Source organism: Falco cherrug, chromosome 7, assembly GCF_023634085.1.
Source record: "Falco cherrug isolate bFalChe1 chromosome 7, bFalChe1.pri, whole genome shotgun sequence".
In the NCBI taxonomy this organism is placed as follows: domain Eukaryota; kingdom Metazoa; phylum Chordata; class Aves; order Falconiformes; family Falconidae; genus Falco; species Falco cherrug.
This window is the reverse complement of record NC_073703.1, coordinates 10,019,034-10,041,996: the sequence shown is the minus strand read 5'-3', so window position 1 is coordinate 10,041,996 and position 22,963 is coordinate 10,019,034. Positions and strand designations below refer to the sequence as shown.

Genomic DNA, 22,963 nt, shown 5'->3' with positions numbered 1-22,963 from the left:
AAGTTTGCAGGATGCTCCTCTACTGTGTTTATTCTCGGATTTTTCTTCTAAAAACGATTATTTGTTTTAAATCTCCGTTTTGCCGTGTTGATCAGTGTTGTGTATTGTTATAACAATATCATTGCAGCGTCAGGACTTTGTTCCTGATAATGAAAGCCAGTGAAACGAGCTGGGACCTTACCTTTCTTTCAACTTTTGACAGTAAATACCTGGGCACAGGACTTCAAAGCAAACAGACACCCCTGACCCCCTCTTAATATTTAAGAATAAAAAGATGATGAGAAATAAGGACAAAAGCCAAGGAGAGGAGGGTTCAGTCCACAGCAATGCATCGAGGTATGACCTATCAACTTTCTTTTTTTTTTTTTTTTGTAAAACCTGTGAATACACTGTTTACTTTGACAGCCTTGGATTACTGTCAGTGCTTAATACAAAACATTTTACTGATTTTGCTTCCTTTTTAAGGAATGACCTTGAGATTGTTAGCATGCCACACCCTAATTTTTTTTGGTAGCAATTTCTGAAAGTTGTGTTGTGACTTAAGGGCCCATGTCAGAGTCAAAAGGTACTGTACCTTTATTCAGGGGAGCCCTTTCCTCTGTATTATGTTTTTCCAGCTTTTGAATTTCAGTTTTTAGGTTTTTTGTGCTGTGAAAAATGACCTTGTCGGTTTAGCCATTGCTGCATTGCACCATTTTACATACAAGGCAAATTTTTCTTTGAAGAATCTCAGAAGTCTAAACTTTAACTGAGGGCCATACAGAAGCCTGGTGTAGTAGTAAATTATAGTAAATAGACACAAGAAAAAGTTACATGAATGAAAAAAAGCTCATTTTAAAATATAAACTGAAAAATGCCTGTTTGTCTGATACCCCTTACTTCAAATTTTATTTGAGCTTGTAGAACTTTTGATACTGTTTAGGTATTTTAGAATATTTTTATACAATTTAACCAGACTTTCTCCTGCTGGGGATAGCATTTTGTATCATAAAATATACACTGGTACTGTTAACAAGAGGCTCCAAATGCTTTGCTTGTTTGTTTAATGTATTTTTGCTCAGAGTGTTTTTATTTACTTTTGTTGAGTAATGAGATTCTTTACAGATTTTTATAAACTTAATCTTGATGTGGAAAAAATGCGAAATACTGGAAATGTTTGTTTGCTGGGAATGCAGAAGTATAATTACTGGATTGCTCATTTTGTATTTAAAGGGTCGGCTTTTTCAGAAATTGGAAATTAAACTATATGCATTTTTTTCCTAGTTTGTAAATACAGTTGAGTTTTGCATTTTGTTAATTTTAATTGAATTGTGGCCTGTTTATTTTTCTCTGGTGTTGTCTTCAGTAATTTTTAACCAACATTAATAAAAAAGAATTCTGAACTGTCTGTTGTATCACATGTGCTCTGTGTGATGTTTGCAGGTGTTTGAGTAGTATTCTTGATGTCCAGTATTTAACCTTCCTTAAACACACAAACATGAAATACCGTGGGAGTATATATCTATTATCAAATTACTGTACCCTTCTAGTATAAACGTGGATGGTATTCTGGATGTATTAAAATTGCAGTCAAATTTTAAATCCTAAAATGGATATGGGTAAGTTTGTTTAATTTGAAATTATTATTAACTAAATTAGCCTCAGGGACTGTTGGAGCATTACATATAGCACCTGTACAGAGCTTTTATAATGCAGGTTTAAAAACACATCAGTCTTTCAAACAGTGTTACCTTTACTGTAAATACGACACACAAAATATTGCTGGAAAAGCCAGGCTTTTTTTAGAAATTACTTACGAGTTCTCTTACTTAAATCTTCATGCTTTTTTTTGAAGTGCACATTATCAGCAAGAGCAATAATGGGTATAATTTGTTCAGGAAATTTAAATTAAGGTATTTTATTGGTGTTAGAAATATCATGCTAAACAGGAGGTGTAATTGGAGACATCTAGCAGTAGTTCCAGAGAAAGAAGACCTTTGGGGTTTTTGTCCTTAGCAGTATTAACATATGCATGGTGTGTCTTTATGTGTGCTTTTGGTGTTTTGGTTGAAAGATTTTGTGGTAATTGATCAATTTACATGTAGCACCTGTTGTGTGAGATCACCCTTTTCCCCCTTTACAATTTTTTTTTTTTCTCAAAATAAACTTGCTGTGGGTAACGTCCACTCACCTGAAGTGTGGCAACAACTGAGCACAGGATATTTGTAAGTGAACCCCATCGAGCTTATTTCTGAGCTGTGAGTCAGCTGAATGTCATAAAATGGGCTTTACTTCCTGAGGTTGACTTGAAGTTGTAGGGGAAATGATTTCTAGGAAGTAAAGCCACCACTTTGCTGTGCTTTAGCCCAGAAATGCATTGATGTCTGCATTTCACGTGCTGCTGGCCAGCTTTCTCCCCAGTTGTGAGACCAGCTCAGCATCTGTGGAAATACATGAAGTCCTGTTAGATAAATCCCTGTTTGGAGGCCTGGGTGATGGCGATGGGTGGAAAAGGTAGATATGGTTGGTGCCATTCACCTGGGCAGGAGAAGTGAAAATGCAGGACTAGAAAAAGGTGTTAAAGCAGAAGAAAATACAATTCCTGTGTACCACCTTAGTGTCCTAACTGGGGAGTATGTTTGCAATTGACTACCTCTCCAGTCCTAAGGAAATGCAAAGGCATGTGCTGAATAAGAATACCTGAGAGTTGTCCCAAAATAGGTGATTCCTCCTGGGGAGGGTAATGGTGTTAACTCTTTGCAGTTTGTAAGGTGAGGGGTGTAACTTGGTGCCTTTCTAGCCAAACAGCCAACACCTGTCCTTTGTATATTGACAGTAAATCTTTCCAAACTTGAAGCTGATTGATTTTTTGTGCAACTTTCTCCACCTAGGAAAAAAGTTGGTATGCTGCGTTTACTAATAACCACCACCTGTGTACCTGGGACTTGCATTAAATAATTGAACAAAATCCTGGTGTGTTTTCTAGCATTTTCTGTGCTGCATTTCTGAAAGGCAGGTGGTGTGAGAGGGTACATCCCTGGTGCAACCCTAATGTGAACTTCAGAGGTGAGAGGTAGGCTGGGGGTCCCCCTGAAGTCCAGGAGTGAGTTTTGTAGGGGATAGTAAGTAACACGCGGTGGATACGTTGTTCTTCCAGTTTCCCCTGGCCTGAATCTGTTGCAGTTGCTCTTGCACCTCTTAAGTAACACCGGTGTGGGAACGGTTTCTGCTACAGAAGCAGCAGGGCTGAAGAAACCCTTGTGTCTGTATCCAGCTTTTGGCGTCTCTAGCACTAAAACATCATTTTGGGGGAGAGGGAAAAAATAAAGGTTGTGGTGGGTTAGATCTCAGCCCGTCTTCTGTTCAGAGAGCTGGAGGGCTGAGGTCTGAAATGGTGGTTTTTTTGCTCGGCAGCCACCTTACAGAGGCAGAGTGCTCTGCGGTGTGTGCTGCAGCCTTTGCAGAGCAGAACGCCCTCGTTTGACGTGGCAGCCATTTTATGAAGATGTAGTTACATGCGAAAGAGGATTTGGAGGGGGGGGAGGAGGGAAATGAAGATGTTAAATAAAAATTGCCCTCCCTGGCCGCCGATGAAAGCGGAGGGCATCCCTTTCTTGTTTCGCTGGCGCTGGGGGAGCCCCGATTCCCTGTGAAAGGAGAGGGGAAGGCTGCACCGCCTGGCATTTTGGTGCGGGTCCAGTTCAGTCACAAAATGGCTGTTCCTTTGTGCCGCATAGCTGACAGACATACTGCATTGCACTGTGTGTACTCTAAAAACAGCAGGAAGTTGCTGGTGGGGAGTTCAAAGGCCATCTTGTGCTCGCTGGGGACGGCGATTGGCTGCGCTCGCTTGGTAACAGGCGGCTGGTGCGGAGGCAGAGCCCTGCCTGCGCGTGATGGCTGCGCACGCCGCACGGCCTCTCCCACGCCTGCCCCAGACACTGGACTGGGCTGCACTGGGCTGCGCTGGGCTGCACTGGGAGCGTGGCCGTGGAGCGCGCGGCCGCTGCTGCCTTCCCTCGCTTCGTCTCATCTGGCAGGCGCTGGCTTTTATTTTATTATTTTTTTTTAATAGTGCGGGCTATTTTGAGAACCAAGTGACTTGAAAAGGAACAGGGTTATTTTTGGTGTGGCGCTTTTTCTTTTTTTAAACTTCAAAAGGAATTGCAGAATATCATAGTATTCCTGGAACATCTGGCTTTTTTTTTTATAGCGTTACGGCTTTCAGCATTCTTAAATCACTAAAACTCACTCTTGCTTTCAGCGTGCGTTTTGCAACTCATTTTCTTTGAGCCGAGTGGAACGTTAAACACATTTATTAAAATGCTGCTAACCGGGTTTCAACTTTCCGTCCGGGCTGAGGGGGTTACTTTTTAGCTGTTGCAACCATCCTGTATGCACTGAGTCTTTCAGTTTCATTTGCACTGCTGGCTTCTCTAACAAGGATTTTTTATTTCCTCCTTTTTAAGCTTTAACCCCTTCCGAAACTGGAGGCTTTTTTGAAAAGGGAAAATGCTTGATCAGTGCAGAGCATGAAAGGAATAATGTGCAAGGAATTCAGATGAATAATGATGTAACGTGTGCAGCACAAAGGAGATTGTTCTTGGTTTGCTTTGTTACTTCTGTTTCACATTACCCTCTCGAAGGAAATGTCTCTTCTAATTACGAATACACAATTCTGAGACTTTCAACTTCTCTGTTTCCTGTTTAGTGATTGCTGCCAGGAACGGATACGATACATACAGTGCTATAAAAAGGGCTCACTAACTGCAAGAAGCTACATTTAGCTGAAATTTAGTATCTTCTGGACTTTTCTTTTTAGGCATCTTAAGCTAATTAGTCAAATTTTACATATTCTTCAAATGCATGACTTTTGCTGAATAAAAATGGGAAAATAGGAATAAAGAGCTCACCTGGGTAATCCTGTAACCCTGCAAAAATGCTTCCGTGGCACGCAGCGTGTGCTGCTGCCGGGGCATTGCTATCCTTGCGTACACGTGTGTGCACGCATGCTCCCACACCACTCCTGCCTACATTTATTTGTGCCTTAGCCAAGAGAAGTTGATGTGGCTGAGTTTGTAGATTAGAGTCTGTTCCGCTTTCTGTTGGGTTGATGTTTCACCTGCTGTACTTTGAGGGCAACAGTTGCCCTTATCTGCACCTTCCCCCATTTCCTACATGAGCTGAAGCTGAACTCTCCCATGGCTCACGGAGAAAAATCTGTTGCAGTGCCACAGGGTCATACCCCGACCGCTTGTAAGGGATGGCACTTCTGAGAACACAGGATCTCACCCCTGCATCTTGGGAGCAGTGTGTCTGCCCCCATTTGGGCTACAACAACCGCACTTCATTTGCATTAAAACAAGCATTTCCACTGTTAACTTAAGAGTTTTGAGCAGCCCCTGAGGGAGGACTGGGAAGGTGGTGGCGTTTGGTTGTAATTTCTCCAACTCGGTATAGGGAGAAACCAGGTCCCATCTTTGTTTTCATGTTGCACTCCTTGTCTCAGAAAGCTGTTCCTATCATCAGCAGGTTACTGAGTTGCTAAACCTGTCTCTGAGGAATTTTTATACTGGCAGGCCTCTATTCAGGCTTATCTCTCCTAGTTTTAAGGAGCAGATGAGGGTACCAGTTGGCAGATCCAGTGAGATTAGCCACGGGGTTAAGGACCTGGGCCTGTGAACAGGAGTGTAGGGACTGAACTGAAGCTTCTGATGCCATGGCCTTGCTTCTTTTGAACTCAAGACAGTTAAAATCTACTTTGGGTGGGTCTGCATCTCCTGATACATAACCTGGAGGTGTATATATATCCACTGTACCTTGTTCCACGTTGCAGACAACAGTTCCAGCAGGAATTGCAATGTTGTTAAATTAGGCTGCTAAGATCTGAAGATGGAGAAGTATTTCTAAATCTCCAGTTTTCCCTAGCTGAAATCCAGCTCGGGAAGCTGGTGATAATGGATGGGGGAAGATCCTGTTCTGCATTATTCCCCCTCCTCAAGGAAAATAAATAAGACCACCACCACTGGTGGGAGGGGATGGCCTGGATTACCATAATTATACACAAGCAGCCTTCTAGCAAAGGATGTACTGTTCTACTGACATGGTTTTATGTAAATTTTTCTGATGTGTTTTCATTAAAAGATGAGTGCTGAAGTGCCATTTGAAGATGCTTTTTCAACAGGTGGTGGTGGTGTGCTTGTAAAGTCTGCCTTTCTGTCCTGTAAAGCATCCTTGAAACGAAAACGAAAAAGCCTAGATGAAAAATTCACACCTAGTGACTTGCAGTAAAGTTTTTATAAGCCTGTCACGCTGTTAATGCCTTCTTTTCTTGGAGCAGGGAATGTCTTTTGGATATAATAAGCAAGACGTTGATGAGTCTTTCCAAATGTGCAGTAGCTTTTACTACATCGCCACTTGTGCAGCAGTGCTGCTGCATTACAATTCTCAATATAAAGCTTGCTTTATATTTACCTGTGGGCTGAGATCGTCTATGCTGCAGTATATATGTTTTCTTGGCCTTGACTTCTAAGGTTAAAAAAAAAAAAAGTTTGAAACTGTGATCTCGGATTCCCTGCTGGTATTGTGCTGGTTTCGTCTTTGGCAGGGCTTCTGTGGAGTGTGTTGGCCAAGCACCCGGTGCTTCACGGACAGGATGCTGAACACTTCATTGCTCATGAACCTTTACCCTGGCTGTGAACAAGTGTGTTGCAATGTCAAGAATCCACTGACTCCAGAACACTTCACTCCTTAGGAAAAAGTTGTGTTGTACCTATTTGTGTTTCTTGCAAGTTTTATTGCTAGGTATAGATGACTTAATAGAATTGCTAATAGATTAATTATAGGAGTCATTTGCATCTCTTTCATGGGGAGGAACCTCTGCTCTTAACTACAGAGTTGTGACCAGTTGAGAGCTTTGAATGCCTTGTGCTGTCGTTAAAATGGAGTCTTAACTATGGCCCCTAAATTTTTTGGCTAAAACCAGCCTTTAGCAACAGTCACTTGAAATAAAACCCTCAAGCCAGGTCAGGCTCCCCTCTTCTGAACTGCAGGTCGTCTGGAACCAGAAACGAATGTGTGCACCTTCGTGTTCTTGTTAATGATTCTGGGTCCTAAGTGTCCATATTACTGCATTTTTTTAATGTTAGGACCTAAAGGAACCTTGGAAACGTTAAGGGAGAAAAAAACAATTGCCTCTTCTGTACTAATTTAAACCAAAATTGTGTGTGTGAACCCTAGCCCTTCCCCCGCTGCATCTAACATCTCCTTTACAAAAGGTCGGATGCTGCCTGTGGCCGGAGTTCCCTTTGTGCTGCCATGGAGCTTTAGTTGGGCTGTCCCCTGCTGTGACAAAGCAGAAGCTGTGGCTGGAATGGCAGAGGGGCACAAGGAGTTAACTGCCACCACTGTCTTGGCCTTAGGGGAAGGTGTGTGCCCCTGGGCTCTTTTCACTTCGAACTTTGGTGGTGGGTGCTGCCAGGAGCCAGCCTGCGCCCTCCCACAAGTGGTGGATGTGGAGCTGAAACGCTTGGCTGCTTCTTTGGGAGGGAAAGACCGGCCCTTTTCAGCAGTCTGGGAACGGCCGTTGTCCTTTCCTTTCTGTGCAGGGAAGGAAAAGGATGCTGCCTTTGGAGGTTCTCAATGGTGCTCCTTAATCAAGCAGACAGGTTTTGACTCCTTTTGTCCCCGTGCTGTTTTTTTTTCTTTTTCTTTTTTTTCTTTTCCCACTAAACATCCCAAGCATTTTCAGCCTCTGGCTCATAGATCAGAGAGTGAGCGAGCCAGCTCTCCCAGTCATGAATGAACTGCTCGTTTTGCTTGCTTATGCAAGCATAATGTGGTGTCTTTGTAGTGGAGGGAAAAAAAAACACCCCACTTTTGGAAAATACTTGTCATTCATGATAGCTCGATGTGCTTTACAGGGAGCTGCAGCAGAGCAGCAAAGGTGGTATTTAGCTGGCAGTGTGCTCAGGATTGGCTTGCCTCTGGCATTTGGGAGTCCTGTGCTGGGGCAAGGAGTGGTGGCCAGAATGGGCTGGAAATCCCACAGCCCAATTCAGATGGTTATTTGGCTAGGATACCTGCCGAGTGCATAATCCCTGACTGTTACAGTTAGCACCATGGCCCTATTGTGCCTCTTGATGTGTAAATGTAATTAACACCCACTCTCTGCAAGCAGAGATTGTAGTCAGGTGTGGAAGGAATATGTGCTCTCTATGGTAGTTCTTCTCACTTGCCTATTTAAGAAAAAAAATTGCAGGTCACAGATGAGTTTGGGGAAACATTTTTCTGGTTTTTTGAAGGACACATTGGTTATCTGGAAAGGGCAAGCCTGTAACCTTAGGAGCGTTTGTTGTGCCCCTTGAAAGCCTGCCCAGAGTTGGCCAAATTATATTGTGAGTATTCAAAGTTGTTTGCGTTTACTATCTTCTAGTTTAAATTCCTGCTTTGAGACAGATCACCGCTAGAAATACATACCATGCGTGGGTACAAATAGTAGAGTAGCAGGAATATTTTTCTTCCCTCCCTTCCCCTGTTTCCACTTTTGCCTGCAGGAAAAATAAGTTGTGAAAAACTCTTTGACTGACCCTTCCAAATGCTTATCACTCAGAGAATCTTTGCCTTGGGAGACAGGCAAGCACCAATCGCTTTTTTAAATAACTTTCAGAATAAAGGGAATTAAAAATGCTAGGAATTAATTTATCTTCGGTACCACAATCTGAGTGTCATTGACTTGGCTCTCCTACGAACTCTGTGTACTGTATATATGGCCTTGGCTACGCTTAGAGCGCTTGCTCATGTTTTTTCCCAAGGCAAGAGATGGATCACATGAACTGTTCTTCTCAGCCCTCTGTGGTCCACATATTATCCCCTCTGTCAAATGTGATCCCCTCTTCAGGTGATCTATAGCCAGAATCAGTTTTGTTTCCTTCCCATGCTTGTTTGGCCTAGAGTTGAAATGTAATGTGGTTTGGTGCTTGTTTTACAACTACTGTACAACCCGAGTGCATGCATCAACGTTAACTGTTGGTGCTCATTTGCAATATATGTAGAAATTTCATACATGTATATATATAATAAGGAACGTTACATTTATAGATCAGATATTCAAAGGAAATGTTTAACGGCAACATGGTATCCAGCTGAGATGGTCCGTTAACGGCTTCTGTGGTTTGCCACCATCCCTTTATGCGTACAAAAGTTTGTACGTAGTTTGCTTTAAGAAGACACATCTGTTTAAATAGTTTTAAATTGGTGGCCTGCCCTGGCTTTGGTGGTGTGTTGTTTTGGAGTAAATCTTGGGCCACTACCACTGGTGGACAGGTGAGGCTGGCAGCCATTGCTGAAGAGCTGTGGGGGCTGAAAAGCCTCTTTCACTGGTAGAACTGGGTCTGACCGGTAGGTATGGTCTGGAGAAGACATCCCGCTCATTCGAGAGTTGCAGCTTGGCTGCTATTGGTCAGTGGTGACCAATGGCAGCGGGTCAGGTGGGCTGACCTTAGAGTTCCATCAGGTGATGTCACCAGCCTGTTGCCATGGCATTGGAATGTTTGGGTCGCCGGCGGGCAGTTGGCTTCCAACTGCCACGGAGAGAGGTTGAGCGCCCGCAGGTGGCCAGGCCCAGCAGTTGGCTTGCTGCTGCCCCAGCACTGGGGTCTTGCGCGCACCTTTTCTCCTCCGCAGCCCACCTGCGCTGCCAGCTGTGATACGCTTCCACAGGCTTTGGTTCCTGTAGCCTGGCTGGCGATTTTACTTGCTAAGCCGGCAGAAGCGTGTTTTGCTCTTTCTCTGGATTAGTCTTCTGACGTGTCAGCATGTTCAAACATCTCATTGAGGAGTCCATCAGCCCAACCTATGCTGGCCTATGGACAAAGTGAGTACTGGGAAGATGGGGGAGGATGGGGGGGGAGGAGAGGGGCTGTCTCGCAGCTGCCTGCCTTTGGCCTTACAGTGGCAGCAAGCCAAGATGTGGATGGACGTCTGGGTGTCAGTTATCCACAGGACACGTGAAGCTGTGTCCAACAACACGTACGGGTTAAGCTTGTGTTTGCTTATTTTTTAAAATTTATTTTATTATTATTATGTTGTGGGTAACAATAAACTTGGTTTCTGGTATTACCTAGTCTCTGATATTATCCAGCCTTGGGAGTTTGTGCCGAGGACCTTGTCAAGCCTGCATGGGTTGGTTTCAGTGGTGCTGAGGCCTTGCTGAGCTTGTGAAGCCCAATAGAACATTGCTGTTTGGATTCAAACTTGTTTGCATTTGAAATGTTACAACAGTTCTTACAGCTAGGAGGAGTTTGGCTTGTAGGAGGATCTTGGGTCATTAATCCTCCTTTATCCCCTGGGCTGAATTCAAGTCGTGTCCATCAAAAGCCAAATTTTAAAAGTCCGGGCAAAGAGGTGCCCGTTAGAGCCATTTCCTTGTCAGCTCTTGGTTGCAGCAATGCATATTGGGTAATTTTTTCAGCTCGTCTTCCACCTTCTGGAAACATCTACTGTTTGTACTTGTTGAGAACTTACAAAATGTTTTGTTGCTTTTAGCCAGGGGTCCTCAAACTTTTTAAAGAGGGGGCGGCGCGCGGGTGAAGTGGCAGGCAGTCATCTGCTGCTGCTTGGTTTCCCCCCCCAAACCCCCAGCGGGGGGTGTCTGTAAATACCGGGGGCCGGATTGAGGACCCTGGGGGGCCGTATCTGGCCCGTGGGCTGTAGTTTGAGGACCCCTGCTCTTAGAAAAGATGGTCCCCTATAAAATGAAGTTGTATGTGAAATATTAAACTCTAAGGCTGGAGGCTTCAGGCACGTTGTAATTGCCTTGTAAACTTAGATGCCTGATTGTAAAGGGTCTTATCAGTGCTGTTCAGCTACTTACTTCTTGGAAGGAACATGTCCTTCTTGGTAAGGGATGATTTGGTTTTCTTCCCCCTCAAGTCAGGAGCAGGCTCTTAATTAAAATGGAGTTATAGCCTGAAGTATTTCTTAGAAACCAGTTAGATGTATTTGGCTGAGTCTTGGCAGATCTCAATTTTTATAGGAGTTTCTCACTTTAAAGGAGTTACCAATGGTGCAGCTGTAGCTTTCTTGATGTTCACAAGTGTTTCTGTGCTGAATTTGGAGGAGTGTGGACTGGTTGAATCATGATTTTTGTGAGAATTAATTATAGGTTATCTCCGCTTACAGTTGAGTTGAAAGTGGGACTCGTTTGGTTTTTAACTTAGGGGCATTAAAGCAGGGCATATTCTAAAAACAGTTTCTGAAAAGAGGACTTAAATCTCATATATGTACAGTGTAAGGCCTGACTTGACATACAATGTTGCTAGTCCTTTATACTCTGTTGGCAGGCAGATATGCTGCCTGATCGTTGTTGTGATAGTTAGAAAGGATTATTTTATGGAATTAGCCTTTTCAGTTCTCTTATTTGATTGTATCAAGGTAGAAACAAAGACAAGCACATACCCTTTTGCCTTGATAACAGGCTGTTCGTTAAAAAAGAATTACTTGCAACAGCCTTCAAAAGGACATACGTCGTCTCATGTATATTTCTTATTAGGGCAAGCGCACACATACCTGTGTGTGCAGACGTGTGTGTCATCTGTCTGTCACTGGAGAAGTCCTCTTTTCAGACGATACAGTTCACATCTTGGAAAAAAAGAATTAAAAGTGCCCAGATAATGTGGATAAAGCACATGAATCATGGCTATAGATGTGCAGAAAGGCTGTGTCCCTGTGTCCTTGAAATAAAGCTTAGGGCCTTGAGAAGCAAAGAGCTCGGGAGTGGGAGGAGGCCAGTAATTATTGTTCTGCCTTTAAACAAATACTGCCAAAGCTGCCTGCCCTCAGTCTAGCCTGGGTGGTTAGAATTTCTTCCAGCTATTGCTAGTAAATCTGATTGAAGAAAAGTGTCTTCTTTTGTGTGTTCCCGTGGAACATGGGACACCAACGTGACTCAGACAGAGCCTGATGTTGCCAGTTTGTGCTGTGACACTAGCAGTTTGGATGAGTTCAGGTCTCATTCTTCTGTGGAGGCTGAGTCTCCATCTCCACAGGAGGCTCTGTGGGACTGGGTCCTGCCAGGCCCTGCCTGTGGAAACCGGCTGTCCCTAGAGCTGCAGGAGCATCCTTTCCCTAAGTGTTATGGCAGCGCTTCCTAATAAAATTCCCATGGTTTTCTTGGGGGAGAAAAAAAAAACACAACCAAACAACCCAAAAAAACCCACCCACCCTGGAACTCTGAAAATTCTCCAGCGGGGAAGTGTCATCACTTGCTCTGAGTAGCCTCGGTTGCAAAGCGATGTGTTTGAGTGGGCTGTTCGTAGCAGATGTCAGCAGGTCTGTGAACGTGCTTGACGAGAAGCTGCACGGAAGCTGCAGGGTGGTGGGCGAGTGGGGAGAGAGACGGTGGACGGTGCTGGCAGGGTGCAGCGGGAGAGCACAGCGATGGAGGGCTGCAGGGGAGAAGAGGGGGCTGAATGCTGCAGAAAACATCGAGGAAAGGCCAGGCGGCAGCAGGCTGTAGCGAGATGGCTGGGCCTTTGGTTATCGCAGACAGGGAGTGGGACAGGCAGGAGCGACCGGCCGGCCTGGAACAGTGGTAGTTCAGCTTGATTTTCCAACCCTGCTAGGACGAAATGCCACGATACCCCCGTCTCCTTTGAAGCCAAGCTGGGCTAATGAAACCAGCAGCCACCAGTGACAGCTCGCCCTCTGCGCCTTGCTGGAAAAAGGCTCTGTTTCTGTTACTTCAGCCTTAGAAATTTTCGCTCGCAACTGTTTCTTTTTTTCCCTGGAAAAAAAAAAAAAAAAAAAAAAAGGCTGTGCCTCTTCCATTTTAGGAGTTTGCCAAGAGGCCCAGAGCTGCAGCCACCACTGCAACTAAACCGCAAGATGGTGGAAGAGGGAGGGTTGTAAAATGGCGGCCGGGAGCCGAGCTGCGGCCCCGCGCGGGGATTGGTGGAGCCGGTTCCCGCCGCGCTCGGCTGCTGCCCTCTGCCCGCTCCCGCCGACACGGCAGCCGGGAGCCGCTGCTGCCCGAGCGCGTAGATACTTTAAGAATTCTTTTCCGAGAGCGGAAGACTTACTTCCGTGGTGTAAATTAGCCCTATTTGCATGGGGGTGTACCAGCGAATAGGAGCTGAATCAAAAATCCCGTCTCTGTAGCGTGCGTTGATCTCTATAGAGATTTATGCAATTGTACATGGGCTTTTGCTTTTTTGTCTATTATTTCTTTTTTGGACTGGGAAATCTGAGCCTTTGACGCAGCTCTTTACTTTTGTAGTTTTGTACAAAAGGAGAAAAATAAAAAAAAAAAATCTGGTTTTCCTCTGCAGAGTTTTCCTGACTCTTTCTTTCTTGACGTTACATTTGCAGTATGCCCTTAAATATTATGAAAGTGTTTCGCTGGACATCAAGAGCTGACTTGGAAAGAGATGCTCCTTGTTCTAAAAGTTTGTAGCATTGTTATTGCCGCGCTGCGTTTTGGTTTGCGAAGCGTGGGATTTGTAATAATACCTTACTAGCATGTATGGTATATGCTGTAATGAGTTTTAAATTTTCTTTAATTGGATTTTAAATGAAAAAGAGGTGTTGGAGTGATTGGACAAAGGTATTTGAGTATACTGGCCACCTAAAATAGTCCGGCCTCTCATTGTTTTGTTGAGGTGCCTGCATTTAAGTGAATATTCTGTACATAAACCTATTTTAACGTAAAGGGGGGGAAGGTGAATTCACCTATTTGATGTTCTGCTTTCCTGTTATTGGCTACTTGAGAGATGCAGCCTGCACAGCATTGGTGTAACCCTTTAAACAGGACCTGCCTCAGCCGCATAGATATGCCTGTATAAGCTCCTTACTGCTGCTTTGTTGCTGAATTTATTATTTTTAGAAGAAACATGGTATTTACTATAATAAATAGTATTATGCATACGATATTTGGTGCTGGCCTCTTTCAGAAATTGAATGTTGGATTTTTGAATGGCTGGCCATACTAGGATGTAGTGGAGCGGCATGCTGGAACAGCTGCTTATCTTTAATACAGCAGGATGGTCTCTGCATGCTCCAGCACCCAGCATAGCTTACTCTTGCTCGCTCTGAATGAGCCAGATCCTCCCAGTAGGACCTGTGCTACTGGTATTGCTAGTGCTTCTCTTCATGGTACCACCACTCTTTTTGTTCTGGTTGATGAGCAGGAGATACTGGACAGTGCTTTTTTGAGGCTGTGCTCAGGCCCATGCGTTCAGTGCCTGTCCTGAGAAGGAATTGCTTCTGGTTCGGTATGCCAGTTTGGGACCGCACAGGTCACACCTGAATGTAGGCTGTTCCAAGCCTATTGTTGTAGGACATGGCTCAGGTTTGCTCACTGCGTATTTCAAAGCTGTGACGGTACAGTTAAAATGTAATCTCTTCTTTCTCTACCATCAGTCACTCGGCATCCGAAGAAGCCTCTGGCTCTGACTCCGCAAGCCAGTCTGAAAGTGAGCAGGGCAGCGAGCAGGGCAGCGAGTCAAACAGCAGCTCGGAGTCCTCTGAAAGTCAGTCTGAATCAGAAAGTGAATCAACGGGTTCAAAATCTCAGCAGACCCCTCCTGAAACCAAAGAAAAACCAGCCTCTAAGAAGGAAAGGATAGCAGATGTTAAAAAGGTATTGCCTCTGCTGCTCTGCATAGCTGTGTTACCCCTGTACTTGCCATGAAAGAGCAGGCAGCAGGACCTTAACAAAGCTGTCTTCAACATCCCTGCCTCTTTGCACATTGACCCAACAGCCTCCAACCTCTGGTGTCCCCAGGACGCTCGTTGGTTATTTGGGCCCGGTGCCGTGCTTGTGCCCTGCTGGTGTCATCCTTGTTGTGATGGGACAGCCCTTTGGGCACCAGAGGGTGATGGGGCTGACCGATGCGAATGAGGGGCAGGTTTGCCCTCCACCTCTTGCTGCCCAGGAGGAAAAGGGTTTGCAGGTGTTTAATGCATGTGGTGTCCCGCTGGTTGCTGAGCACCTCCGCTGTACCAAAGCTGTGCCTTCAGTACCTACTTCACCTGAGGGATGGAGGCACCCGAGTAACACAGTGTGGTGTGAGGCGAGAAAGAGGAGTCCAAGAACCCATTTGGAGACAGGAACTTGGTGAACTGAATTTACTTGAAGGGAAGAAAATCAGGTTAGGTCAGGTCTGGGGTTTTTTTGTGTGTGCGTTTTTTGGTGGTAACTATCCTGTTCTTCTGAGCTGTGGTTTGCACTTAGCACAGCTTGCTCATGAGAGGGTTTTATGGAGAAAGTTGCTATGTACGTAAAGACTGAGAAGGAAGGGCAGTGCTTTCAGCCTGCACTCCCCACATACCTGCAGGGGAGAAGGGAAGGATTGTGTTACCAGCTTCTCCCTCTCACAAATCTCTAGGCTGCCAGCTCAGCTCGTGTTCAGATGGGCAAGGAAAGATGTGTTTATAAGGCAGTTGTGGTAACACGATATTCAAATTTCTGTTTCATTGTTGATAAGTGGGGACTGAAGGAAGTTTTCCTCTGTGGGGTTCCAAGAGCATGTCCCTTACAATAAACATTAAAATTATCCTGTGAAGGAGCGCATCCATACAGAAGGTGATAATTAGCATGGATGAGGCATGAAAAGGTCAGGGCACCCTCTAATAAGAAAGCCTCTCCCCTTGCTTAATTTCTCTGTTAATGGGCGTTTTCCTTAGCTAGGCTTAACCTAGGCATGTTGATACCTGTTCCCCTTGAATAAGCAATGCAATTAATTATTACATTACTGTTTATTTTGTATTTCTGTCTAGATACACCCGTGCAGGTGAGGTTAATTTGTATTAGATGCTATTCAGATTTGTCATGGGAGTCGATCCCTCATCCAAAACCTGTGCCATTTAAAAGATGAAAAGACAAGTTGTTCAGATGGTTTGGGGAGTATTTTGATGTTTTCTGTGGTGTGAATTTTTCTCTCTTCACTCGCGTGCCCAACAGATAAACACCTTCGCAATCTGTCTGTTGCAGTGTTACCCCATTCCTCCTTTAACAGTAGCAGAAAAATTGCTGGGCTGTAGCCTTCTATTCATCATGCTCTCAATCCCAAGTTACTGCTGCATCTGGCAGTGTCTTTTGATTTCTTTTTCCTGCTAGTGGCTTGCAGAGACATTTCAGGACTGGAGGGAGAGAGAAGCAGAAGGAGAATGAATAGGCTTAGAAAACTTAAGAGGATCAGGTCTGCCGTGGGAGAGAGGGATTGTTGGTGTAGGTGTTTGAGAGGCACATTGGTGGTTTCTGTCTACCCTGTAAATCATCTGTGTCCTGTGTCACCAGCACAGCTCTGCATTCATATCCCTCAGGGCATCAGTTCCTGTCTCCCCCTTGTCCTCCTGTTCATCCAGCAAGAAGAGATGCCTGCTGTTAGGCAAAGTGTATTAAACAGTTGAGGGCCTGGTTACAACAAATAGAGCACAACCATTCCCAGTAGTCGGCTCTGCACATCCACATGTCCTGCGCTGCCAAACTGCATTTGCATCAGTCCATCCTGGAGAAGAACCGGCAGCACCGCTGCCTTGCCTTGCCTTGCCAAAGGACGGGGTGCCCTGGTCCATTTGCTGTCCACGCTGGGCCACAGAATTCACTTTTGAAGGTGGTGCTGGGCTCCTCAGGCAGCTGGTGGGGTTTTCCCAATGGAAGGGAATTGTGGTGGAAGCTGTTGGCGACATTAAATTTTTCTTTTGGGTTGATACGTCCATTCATTCCACATGCAAGGTGTTGCCTCCTTACCTTCAGCACCGTTGCTTGCAGAGCACTGGCTATCTCAACACTCTGTCCTTCAGCCTAAGTGAGCTGGAGGGTAATTTGTACACTGGTGGAAAGGTGGACCGTTGTAAAGATAATGCTCAGATAAAATATGCTGCTTTAGCGTGTTGCCAAATACCCCAGAATAACCATAATCTTTTTTCAGCCAGTTTTTTAAAGGGTCTGTCTACTGGTTGCTAATTCCCTAATGGTCTTACATTGATTTTTGAAAAAAAAAAAAACCACAAACCACCATTCACCATCAAACTTTTCGAAAATGTTAGAAATAATTGGGGTGAAGCAGGCCTTCTGATGGTCTGTTTATTTTGCAGATGTGGGAAGAATATCCTGATGTTTATGGGGTTAGGAGGTCAAACCGAAGCAGACAAGAACCGTCACGATTTAATATAAAAGATGAGGTAAGGAAAAAAAAAACAAATGAGGGATTACTGCACATATAAAAACAACCAAACCCAAAGAGCAGAGGGAGGTCTCGTCTGCATTGCCTTGTAAACACCGAGTCCTGGCTTGGTGCATGGATGGAGCTCACAGTTAAGGTCCCAGTCCTGCGGTTGGATCCGCTTGGCCTGAGACCTCTGGAGTCAGCGGGACACGGTGTGGGCTGAGATCTGCATGCACTGGTCTGATTGCTGGAATGGGGTGTAATGCGAATCATGCTCTGCTGTAGAAATGTCCTGGAGATAAATGAGTCTGTAAAAAAAAACAAAAAACAAACAAACAAAAAAAACCAAACCAAAAACCAAAACAACCCCAAAACACCAAAACAAAAACAACCAAAAAACCAGAACCAGAAAACCAAAACCACAACACAACACAGATCCAACCAGGAATAAAGGAAACCTCTCAGAAACACCTTATAACAACAAAACAGTCATTGTTGTACATCCTGGAATGGATCATGCTGATAAATGCGTTTGTGTGCGTTCCGCTTTGTGAACTATCACTTTTCTTTTGTTGAATATTGGGAAGTCTTTCATGCTTCAGCTGGAGGTGACAAGTGGTCAAAGCCTGGCAGACAAACCTTCTAATTGTTGCTTTTCCTGTTTTTTTTTTCTGAAGATTTAGGAATTAGCTACCACCTTGACTTGCATCCAGCAGGCTTTCTGCATACAGCTGTTCATCTGTAGGTCTTCAGGAAGGTTGAGTAGCTGTAGCAGAGGGGAAAGAAAAAAAGAGAGAAGTTTAGACTGAAAGTAGAGCCTGGAGCTTAAAGCTAGGTGCAGGACCACGTGGTTGGGAATCTGAAGATAAAGCTTTTCAGCTGAGCAGGAGCCCAGTGGTGCTCTCTGACCATAGGGCTACTTGTGCTTTGCCACTGAAATGTGCGTTTTGATGCTCGAGGGGTCTGAGTCATGTGGCAAATGCAAGTCTCCAGCTCCTCGCTCTGTGCATTATTGAGCCTTGTGGCACCTGCAGTACCACCACCTGCCCCCCCCCCCCCCCCCCCCCCCCCCCCGACTCCTGTGCTGGATGTCCCACATAGCAGCAGGTTAGGAAGGGGCTTGGGGCACATCATTGACTTAGCTTTTGTTTTCCTTTTCAAGTTCGGCAAAGCCCAAGCTTACTGGCCGCCTCTCTGTGCGATGCCCCGGCATGCACTGTGCTGGCGATGTCACACCCACCACCGACCTCCACTGCAGACCCAAGTGCCCTGTTAGGGGCTCAGGTAAGTCCCATCTTTTTTTGTTTTACAATATTACGTGGTTTTGCAAATGTTGTTTTCTTTTTCGAGATCTTTATTTCCTACTACTTAAGGTACGATAAAGTTTTTTTTAAAAAAATAAATCTGAGATGTAAAAACTTTGCTATACCACAAAATATTGTAAAAAACAAAAAAAAAAAAGTCCTTCCAATGGGCCCAATGATCCCATCGCCACCTTTGTGGAATGGAAAGCCAAATTCAACAAAATTGGACCCACCCCTTCCCCTCTCTCTCCCCAAAGGAGCACTGGTCCCCATAGGGCAACTCCCATCTGCAGCAGAGTCCGGTGGAGGGTGTGACGTGTCAGGAGCACAGTGCTGAGGCCTCGTGAAGAGCAGGAGGAGATGGAAAGTCTTGCTTTTGGAAGACCTAAACGCCAAGAGGGAGGAAGTAGCGTAGCTCGAGCCTGCATGGTGCTGAGGCCTCCTTGCTGCTGCTGGAGCTGGCAGAAACCCAAGGCGCTTGACACCTCTTAAGTTTGCTTTTTACCTTTACAGGGTTAATCCTGTCGCCAGTGACCTGCTCTTGTTCCTTGCTGCTTGGGACTTCCAGCACAGTGTCTAGGAGCTTTTAATTGCCTTCTTCCCTAACGCTTCTCTGCAGTGTTAGCAAACAGCATCGCTTAGGCAGCGTGGCAGGCTCAGAGCGCAGAATGAGAATCACCCATCACACCTGCCCGTGTGCTGCCCCGTGACTCACCCTGATCGGGGGAGATGTTGCGTAGGTGGGGGTGGTTCAGTTCTTTGGGGCACTGTTCAATCACTGGTCTGTCCTCTTGAGACCAGCAGTTTGGGTAGGGTTATTTCTGTGTTAGAAATGATTGCCTTCTGGGAACTGCCCGTAAGGCCACCAGCACGTTGTGTCGGTCTCCGAGCTGTAGTCGGGGAGGGTGAAACCCAGCGATCGATGCGAAGGCGTGGGCTGAAAGATGAGGAAGCGAAAGCGGAGTTTTGCATGGGGGCACAGAGCGGCTCAGAGAGCTAGAGCTGTCTCCAGGAATAAGGGCACACGTGAGTTTTTTAGTAAAAACAGTACTTGCACATGCATTTTCTCTGCAGTTAATGAATTGGCTTGAAGTTTCAGCAAGGGGATGTGAGACATGCAGGGCCAGGTGCCTTTCAGAGTGTTCTGGGGCAGTCAAGAAATAAACGTGCCCAAAACAGGCACGGTCTTTTTGCTGTAAAAAGGGTGGTTTCAGGCTGGAGTTGGCAATAAATGGCGTGGTGCATCTTTTCTGTGAGAGGCCGTAAGTCATGCACCAGAGGTGTTCCCAAAATACAGTTGGTTTTATTATTGAGAAAAATATCTGCTCATTTGCATTTTGATCGGTGCTTCACCTCACATATTTGCTGAAAGTTCAAACACTGCCAGTATCACAGGGAAAGAGAAGTTTGGCAGACATAAGAAAACTTAACGGGGTGAGCTGAGATTCTCCAGCTTTTCTGGAGTGCTAGAGCTTGGCCTCTGTTAAGCCTGCAATGAGCAAATCCTCACTTTGACTTTACTCTGAAATATTTCTTGCCTCTGTTTAAGCAAGTCTTCATCTCTCCTAGTAGGCAGCATGAGCTCAAGAGGCTCAGCTGGACCATGGCCTTGAGTCTCCATTTCTCCTGTTCTGAGCTAGCAGCAAGGATGCTCACGGACAGCCTGTGGGACTAGAACATTTAGACTGCTGCTGCATTGCTCTGCTTGGTGCTACGTGTGCAGTATCATTATGTTTTGTGCAGCGTTACTCCATGGCAGAAGACAGCATATTTAGTCTAGTAAAAGTGCGCACACTTTATGCACTGGGAGAAAGAATAAATTGGATGGGAGGAGTCAGGCATGGAGAGGGAGGGCTGGTCCCTTCAGCTGGAGGTGGGAAAGCACGTTTTAAGAGTCCAATTGCTGGTCCAGTTGGAAATGGTGGTGCAGGAGTAAGATGGGCACATCTGTAGTGTTTGGTAGGGAAAGGGGGATCTAGGAAGGCAAGGCATCTTCCCCCTTGGCCACAGCAGCAGCACCCTAGAGGGGCAGCCTGAGCCCAGCCGGGTTTTGCCAGTGCTGGTAGGCAGGCTCTGAGAGCCAGCAGTGTGTGCCCCCAGCGTCTCTTGCTGGGCTGAACAAAAACCCTGGTGGGGACTGGAGACCGATTGTGTCAGCTTGAGCTTGTGTCGTTCAGGGATGTGATGTTACTAAAATTCAAGTTGTGTGTGACTTCCCAGCCAGTCTGCTTCCCGGCGATGGTGGGTGGCAGGCTGGAGCGCGGATGGGACCTCAGGTGTGTGCTCTGGACCTGGCATGCTCCCAGCTCTCTGGTTATCAGCTGTGCTTCCTTAACTGAGGAATTTGCCACCAGCCAGAGCCTGTGGGTTGATGTCGATAACGGTGTTTACAAGCACAAGCTCTGTTTGTGCTGTAGAGTCCAGGGCCGAGGTGCAGATCTCAGCCTTGGGCTGATTGGAGCAAGTCCACGTAGAGTTTTGCAGCTGGGTCCTCAAATGTGGATTTAAGCAGAATTAAGAGGTTGCTAAAACATGCATGTGCTTTTTTAAAACAAAATTTGTTATTATTTCTGTATAAGATGGTAGAAAGCAGCTTTCAGCCAGGGGCTGGAGCCTGGCACCCCGGGGTCAGGAGTTGGTGAGAAGGAGACACGGGTTGGAGGTAGGTGATGGAGTGGGGAGGAGATGCTGCGTCAGTGGGGCTGCAGGGCTGCAGGCATGGCACTTCCCAGCACTTGGGACAGCGAGGATGTGGGAGCACGAGGCAGGCAGATGACTCAGGCTGGGGATGGGGACTGGCTGTGTCAGAGGAGATAGAGCTGGGCTTGACACGCATCCAAAAAAGACAGTGATGCCTTTGAAAAATGTAACTGAAGGCGGCTGAATTGCAGTCGTGAGTTAAATGTTTCAAGGCAGGAAGAGGTAAGGAAAAGACACGTCATTAAGAGATAGCATCAGCTTTGTAGAGACAGTGATAGAGCAGGGGGAGAGTAGAGGCATGAGGAAAATGGACAAAAGAAACTTGGAAAATGGGATTTTTGGCAAAAAAGTGGAGTTAGTTTCAGAGAGCCAAAGGTTGTATTTGGTTTTCTCCAAATCTGATCATCTGTGACGCAGAGCAGAAATAAAATCCACCTCTTTCTACTTGTGGTTTGCCAAAAGACAGCGAAAAATAAACATGCGTTGACGGACAGCTCTCAAAAAACCATGCCAAAATTGGAATGGCAAAGCAGCACGCTTCAGAAAGCAGATAAGACATTAAAAGGGGGGGGGGGGGGGGGGCGGGGGGCGTAAGGAAGACTTTTAAACTTTGCTTGTTGAAACTGAAATCTGTGGAATGCTTGGCTTGTGTTGCAAAGGGTAGGTAGGTCTCTCTGCGGTGTTTGCCAGTCACGTGCTTCCTGGATGCTTGGTAAATGAGACAGGGATTTCATGCAGGGCCTTGAAACAGGTGGATGAACACGTGTTTGTAGTAAGATACGGTTCAAAAGGTGCTGTTGTGTCACGTGTAAATCTGACCCCAAACCACAGTGAAATTCAGCAAAGCTCTTGGTCTAGTGTGGCATCCAGTATTTCAGTATATTTTAATGGAAACAGTGATGCAAGTGAGAGGGAAAATTCTGTTGGTGGAAGGGAAACTGGAAAGTGGAAATAAAGGATCTAGAAAGCAATCAGGAGGGTGGGCCATGCCTCTCCAGAGCCTGGAGTTTTTCATGTTGCAGCTCACACCATTTCAAAAAATTACTGCGAACAGCTCTTGGTTGTAAGCTTTGCTAGCTGTATCCAGGAGGGTGGTAGGGGTACCAGGAGATGCAAACTGGGGTACTGGTGGTGAGCAGGCATTACCTGGAGCTAAAGCTCAGTACTGCTGCAAAAAGCAGCATGAAGCAGATTTCCAGTAAGCGTGTAGAACAAGGTGTCTTGGAGGCTGCTTCTGTCATTTTAATACTCCTTTAGAAATCTCACGTTGGTTTCTTCAGTTTTCTCCCTGCTGGTTTGCATTTTCTAGAGCAAGTGTATAAGGCAAAGTAATCTTTTGGTTGACGGGTGTCATTTGTGTGGTAATCTGTTTTTTATGGTTGACTAGTTTTCACGAAAATGGGGTTGTGTACAACCAGCCTAAAGGTTGGGGGGGTTGGGTGGTTTTTTTTTTAGCTGTCTTGGTCTGTAGGAGTTAATGACGCCCACATTTAAAATAGTACAGCAAGGAGTTAGAATATCTCTGGATATATTTAGCCAGCGAGACTTCACTGGTGGAGACTGGAGGATTAGGAGGAAGGAAAGCAGCAGGACACGGCCCTGATGCAGTCAGGTCCTCAGTCACTTTTGCTGTGGGAGGAAAAAAAAACCCAACAGGAAAGCAGGGACACTCCTGTGATGAGAATATTGTCTGTTTATGAGAATTTCCTTCCTTATAGGAAGTTTCTTTAATGAAGGAAGAGAAGATAATGCATTTGTTGTGAAAGTGCAGCCACAGAATCACAGAAACCAAACCCAAACAACCCCAAATAC

The 22,963-nt window shown here is 45.5% G+C and overlaps 1 protein-coding gene and 1 long non-coding RNA gene across 23 annotated transcripts in view; one reads left to right on the top strand and one right to left on the bottom strand.

Moving 5' to 3' along the window:
* Positions 1–22,963, top strand: part of CHD2 (chromodomain helicase DNA binding protein 2) — a 94,744-nt gene that overhangs the window by 41,604 nt on the left and 30,177 nt on the right. For 14 of the 22 annotated variants that reach the window (XM_055716424.1, XM_055716422.1, XM_055716421.1 and 11 more), the window contains 3 exons: positions 203–336; positions 14,398–14,617; positions 17,077–17,163. In XM_055716424.1, the coding sequence (XP_055572399.1) occupies positions 275–336; positions 14,398–14,617; positions 17,077–17,163 (369 nt within the window). In that variant the 5' untranslated portion in view covers positions 203–274. Of the gene's footprint in view, positions 1–202; positions 337–6,505; positions 9,854–14,397; positions 14,618–17,076; positions 17,164–18,309; positions 18,432–22,963 lie in introns of those variants that run through there. The other 8 variants (XM_055716434.1, XM_055716433.1, XM_055716436.1 and 5 more) reach the window with 5 other exon arrangements.
* Positions 17,467–21,695, bottom strand: LOC129736502 (uncharacterized). The gene is made up of 2 exons (XR_008733206.1): positions 18,957–21,695; positions 17,467–17,913 (listed from the first exon to the last, which is right to left on the bottom strand). It is a non-coding gene; the product is annotated as an uncharacterized LOC129736502 (long non-coding RNA).